Source organism: Sceloporus undulatus, chromosome 9, assembly GCF_019175285.1.
Source record: "Sceloporus undulatus isolate JIND9_A2432 ecotype Alabama chromosome 9, SceUnd_v1.1, whole genome shotgun sequence".
NCBI classification, from domain to species: domain Eukaryota; kingdom Metazoa; phylum Chordata; class Lepidosauria; order Squamata; family Phrynosomatidae; genus Sceloporus; species Sceloporus undulatus.
Window position 1 is genome coordinate 26,222,032 of NC_056530.1, and position 6,061 is coordinate 26,228,092.

At 45.6% G+C, this 6,061-nt stretch overlaps 1 protein-coding gene across 1 annotated transcript; it reads left to right on the top strand.

Moving 5' to 3' along the window:
- Positions 1–549: 549 nt before the first annotated feature.
- On the top strand, positions 550–5,825 carry NHLH1 (nescient helix-loop-helix 1). The gene is made up of 2 exons (XM_042438959.1): positions 550–1,211; positions 2,953–5,825. The coding sequence occupies exon 2, from the start codon at positions 3,709–3,711 to the stop codon at positions 4,111–4,113; it is 405 nt and encodes a 134-aa protein (XP_042294893.1). The 5' UTR covers positions 550–1,211; positions 2,953–3,708; the 3' UTR covers positions 4,114–5,825.
- Positions 5,826–6,061: the final 236 nt, after the last annotated feature.

The following is a 6,061-nucleotide window of genomic DNA, read 5'->3' on the forward strand; positions in this document are numbered from 1 at the left end:
AGAGAAGCCAACATTTGGCAAAGGGAGGCAACTATTGCCGAGGAGGAGTCCCACTGGAGCCTTGCCAGGCGGCCAAACAGACGGCATTAACCTGAGAGGTCCGTTTTGGTTCCTAAAGGGAAGGACTGAAGGGAAATATGGGCAGAGGACAGATAAAAGACAACACGGCTCCCTCGTGTTAAGGCAGACCCCCCAAATGTACATTTCTGTTTTGCTGGAGGAAACTTTCTGCTTTGTGTTTTGTTTTCTTGGATTCAGTATCTCAGCATTTGGACTGCAGCTCCCTTGGAGTGGTGATGGGACTCCAGCTTTTAGGGTTTTTCTTTTCTTCAGACACGCAGGCAGGCGCAAATTAATCTGGGGATATCTGAGCGTGAGAGATTAAAAAAGCAATTCCTTTATTATGTATCATTTATTGACATTATTATGCTCCGCTTTTCAGCTCCAAAAGCTTTCAGAGCAGCTTGCTTTGGTGCTAGTTGGTTTTAATCCAAGGAGGAGGTTTTAGCAAAGCCCAAATGCAAGGGATGCCTTTATTAAAGCCACTCCAAAGGCAGACAGCATTATCTTGTTTTATTGGACTCTAACACCCAGAATCCCCCCTCCTCCACATTGGAGTCCAAAGAAACAAAACACAAAAACAGGGAGGTTTTCTCCTGCAAAACCCTGTTGGTGCTTATTCAGTGCTTAAACCGGTTTGGATCCCGTCCCTTCCGCACTGCAGAAGCGATGCGCATTAAACCCAGCATCTCTTGTTTAAAGTCCATGAAAGATGGATGGGGAACAGATGTCTCTCTCTTTCCAACCCCGCCCCTCCCAGGGGTTCTCTTCCCCTCCAGCCAATGAGCAACCAGTCCTGGCTTTTTAATATTCATGAGGAGTCGGAGTGGCCAATGGGAAGCTTGGGGGCGGGGCTTAAAGGGATGCAGATTAGCTATATAGGAGCATCATCCTGCAGAGCATCAGTAGCAGAAGGAGTTGCAGTAACTGAAGCGGACAGAAGGGGTCGGTAGTGAGCAGCCTGCTTTGCAAGCAATGCAATGGTTAGAGCAGCTCCAGGTGAGAGTTTTCCCCCTTGAATGTGAACCCAGATGGACATGAAATAAGGAGAGGAATGGGCCAGCTTTTTTCCACACCTGGATTTGCACCCAGCTCCAAGAAAAAAGAAGGATCTTCTTGCAAAGAAAAGGAGAGGAATCCTCTATTGAAGGGTAAGTAATTTTTTTTGGGGGGGGGGGCATGCATTCTCTTCTGAAGTTGGGTTGTCCTCCTTAAAGTCAAGACTCTGGTGGAAATGGCATTTGGGTGGGACTGTCACTCCCATCATCCCCTGCTGGGCCTTTCTGGGAAGGATAGTACTAAAAAAAAGGTACTCCAAAGAAGGTACTTGTCAAAAGGGGGGTTTGGGGTGATGTAGTTGAAAGGAAAGGGGTTTTTCTCAAGCCTTGGCTGTGTCTGGGGATTCTGGGAGCGGTAGTCCTATTGCAGGACACTTTTCTTGGGATGCTGAAAAGGTATGTAGATGGCAGAATAAGATCCTTGCCAGGCATTCCCAAAATTCAGCATGAAAAGGAAAGAGGAGGAACCCAGGGATCAAGGAGGAAAAATAAATTAGGATACAGATGTCCCCCTCCCCCAAATAAATAAATAAATCAACCTCCTGAAATGAAAAAATTCCTTCATTTTCTACAGGCTGAGAACTCTGGGTTGAATGAGTTTCAAGGGCTCTGTAAGTCCCCAACAAAGACTGGCACACAACAACAACAACAACAACAACAACAACAACAACAACTCCTCTCAGAAATGCCAGAAATTTAGGCACTGCAGGAAAATTTCATGTAAAAACCTTCTTAATGTCTCCATTTGTGAAAATGTTCAGGTTTATCATTAGCCCAAAGCTGGGAATCCATTGCATGGATGTTGCTGCTGTTGTTTCAATCAGATGGTTGCCAACTGATCAACTTGCAGCCGTGCTCCTTTAAAAGCATCATGCTTCCCAGGTATCTTATTGGAAAGGGATCTTTTCATGTCCTAAAAGTAGATTTACTCACCTGTTCAGGATCTGTAGAATAGATCAAACAGCTATCAAAAACCCTGGGCAGAGATTATTATTATTATTATTATTTGGCAGTTTTCATGGCAGAGGATTAATATTTCCATTGAATTTTTCCAATTGCTTCCAATGAAATTTTGGAAGATCCAGAAAAGAGTTGTTGGAGCTGAATAAATATGAAAGAAATGGGTAAAGCAGAATAAAGCTCAGCCTGATTTGAATCCATTAAAAATCCTATTATTATTATTATTATTATTATTATTAATGTTAATATTAATTAATATTCATATTCAATAGGATATTCTGTCTTTTCCCCTCTGGGACTCAAGGTGGTTTGCAATTTATTAAAACCAGATTAACAACATAAGAAATATCTACATATTTATATCTGGAAAGCAAAGGAACAACACGTCTCCCGAGTTTATCTTGGATCCCAAAAGCATGCTGTTAATCACTAGAAAATGACTATATTTTTGTTAGTCTGTTTTGTTAATCATTTCAATATATCTATTATCTTTGTGTCTATGTATAGAATATATTTATTGATTGATGCAGTTGACAAACAGAACCTGAAAACGTGCATCAAGAGCAAAGAAGTTTCAACTTCTGCCTCCTTCGTTTTCCAAAGGTTGAGCCTCCCTTATCTTGAATTTCAAAATCCAAAATGTCCCAGAATCCCAAATCTGGAGGCTGAGAGAGTGACAACTTTGCTTTCCGATGGTTCAATGGACACAAACTTTGTGTTATGCACAAAATTATTAGATATACAGTACTACATATAAAATCACCCCCCGGCTCTGTGTATCAGTGTGCATATGAAACATTAATATTTGGCTGCATTAGTTCCATTATCCCCCTTTGGAAAATATACATCCATTTGTCTCTCTTTGTTTTGCTAGGCTGAAGCAATGGCCATTGCTAGATGGCTGAAGAGCGGATGCAGTCTCTGACCGTGATTCGGCCCTTGCACCCGCGCCAACCTGGGAGATAGAAAGAGTGGTCTGCCTCCTTTATTTAATGCCATAAACTGGAGTCCTTGCACTGGAAGACCCATCAAGCGGTGGGGTTTTGACGTAGTTCCTCAACCCAGTGCTGCTCATCCACGTTTCTAGTGGTTTCCCAAACTCTTCCTTCGCCCGCCATCCATTGGACCTCCATTTTGTCCAAATCTTCTTCCTTCTTCTCTCCTTCCTTTAGCCATTCACTCTCTCTCTCTGGTATTCTTGCCTCCATTTTCTCCAAATCTCCTTCCTCCATCTCTTCTTTCTTCACCTGTTGACTTCTTCTCTGGTTTTCTTGTCTCCGTTTTCTCCAAATCTTCTGCCTCCTTCTCTTCTTTCTTTACCCATTGACTCCTTCTTTGATTTTCCTGCCTCCATTTTGTCCAAATGTTCCTCCTCCTTTAGCCATTGATTTCCTCTCTGTTCTTCTTGCCTCCCTTCTTCTCTTCCTTCTTCACCTATTGACTCCCTCTTTGATTTTTTCTGCCTCCATTTTCTCCAAATCTTCTTCCTCCTTAGCTGTTGACTTCCTCTCTGGTTTCCTTGCCTCCATTTGGACCAGCCAAATCTTTTTCCTCCTTGAGTAGCCAACTTCTTTCTCTCCCTCCCCATCCTTCCTTCCCTCTCTCTCCCACCATCTTTCCACTTCAAGCCATGATGCTAAATTCAGACCAGACGGAGACTGACCTCCAGCCCACCCATTCGGAGACGGAGTCGGTCTTCAGCGACTGCGGAGGCGGACAAGGGGTCGGAGCGGACGAGGCGGTTGCCCACAGCTTGTGTGCCCAGTCCCGGGTGGCCGAATCTGGCGATGCCATGAAGAAGGACCTCCAGCACCTCAGCCGAGAAGAACGGAGGCGGAGGCGCCGCGCCACGGCCAAGTACCGAACGGCCCACGCCACGCGGGAGAGGATCCGGGTGGAGGCCTTCAACATGGCCTTTGCCGAGCTCCGCAAGCTCCTGCCCACTTTGCCCCCGGACAAGAAGCTCTCCAAAATCGAGATCCTGCGGCTGGCCATCTGCTACATCTCCTATCTGAACCATGTGCTGGACGTTTGACCCTCTGGAGGGACGGCGGCAGTGGTCACCTCCTGGTCTGATGTCCATTGCAGCCAACCCAACCATGTCTCACGTTCTTCCTCTGGCCTCGATTTCTGCTTAAGGAACATTGTGGTCTGCAAACGTCCATCAGTGGCAAGAGTTTGGACTGGATGACCGTTGAGGGTTTCCATCCGACTCTTTGGTTCTTAAAAAGCAACCCTCCGACGTTTCTGCCTTCCTGCTTCATCTCCAGAACAGAGAGCAAAATGGGCATCTGGTTTTATGTTTTGAACTGGTTCTCATCATAATTCCTTGTTCCACCTTCGGCCAACAGAACGAACAGCCAAGCCATCGGTTCTATACGGTTTTGCACTTGGAGCCACAACTCGGGGGCTTCGAGGAAACAGTGGAGATGAAACACTGACCCCCATTTCAAGGATTTGGGGTCTGTTGCATGGGACAGCAAAATGGCATGCGTCCTTTACCTGGGATGCCTCAAGTATTCCTCCCGACGGGATTTTCCTTTTCCAAAAGGACTTCCAAACATTTCTTTCTCTGTGTGTGTATAAATGTTTCTGTGTGTGCTTCACAGTTGCGTCAGGTTCGTACCCAACTTCCACGCTACACAGTCATAGCATTGCAATTCCTCTCCAACTGTCCTGCGGAATCCTGGGATTTGTAGTTTGGAGGAGGCACAAGAACACTTTGCCTTAAACTGCCAATCCCAGGATGTCCCCATAGAAGTTAAAGCGGAACTGTAGCACTCTAACTGCGTAGTGCGAAAGGGTCCCCAGTAGCTCCCATCTTGTGCAATTGTGAGATTTGTAGTTCAGGGAAAGGGTGAGTAGGATTTTACGTTAGAGAGAGCTCTAGTGCACATTTCCCCTCCATGAACTACACTTCTCAATGAATCCTGAAAAGGGATGGGAGATTAAATCCTTGGCAAATGTAGTACAGAGGGGGAAACTAGGACTCTACAGTAGAGAAGTGGAAGTACAGATCCCATCGCTCCTTACAAAAGGATCCACGGTCAATCTGCTACAACTCTGTACTCCTGTAGCAGAGGTTTCAAAGTCCCTCCAACTACAAATCCCATTGTTCTTTAGGACGCAGCCATGGCAGTTAACATGGGATCAAATTGCAACAACTCGGTGGTGTGGAGCACTCTAGCAAAGAACCCCCAAACCCTGTCTCAAACTATGAATCCCAGCATCCCTTAAGATGGAGCCAAGAAGGTTAAAGTGGAACCAAACTGCTGCAACTCTGTGGTGCAGATACCCCTTGGGTTTCAATGGGCACTTTTCAGTGTGTAGAAAATATTGAAGATCTAAGTGTAATACAGTTAAAAACGATCAGGTTGTTTTTCTTGGGGTGCAGATAGGGGATTGGGGGATCCCATAACAGAATTCCCTTTAAGACCCCTTTGTACCCAGCCTGACTTGTCTGGGGCTCTCAGCCCTAAAGTCAGCAGCTGCAAAATTGCAAGCAAACCTATAAATATGGAACCAGGAGGTGCAAAGAGAGACGTTTCTGCAGGTTTGGTATCATGGGTACCATAGAATGGGGAGAAGATGTGCGCTTACTCAGGAGTAAATGCAACTGAATGCACAAAAGGCTCTTCTGAGTAGACTTTGTGCTGGTAAGAGTCTTCATGATCTGTTGTCATGTGCCTTCAAGTCATTTCCGACTTATGACGACCCTAAAGTGAATTTATCATGGGGTTTTCTTGGCCAGGTTTGTTCAGAGGGGTTTTGCCATTGCCTTCCCCTGAGGAGGCTGAGAGAGTGTGACTTGCCCAGGATCACCCAGTGGGCTTTGAACCCCAGTCTCCAAAGTCATACATAGTCCAATGCTCAACCACCACATCGCTTATTGAACGGCTAATGGATGGGGACACAAGCTTGCCCTACTTTGCAAGTCCTGCAACTAGCCACAATTCGTACCAATCTGCTTGCCCACATTTGAC

Bases quoted from the DNA above. Each gene is read 5' to 3' on its own strand.
- NHLH1 (XM_042438959.1), top strand. From the start codon at position 3,709: ATGATGCTAAATTCAGACCAGACGGAGACTGACCTCCAGCCCACCCAT.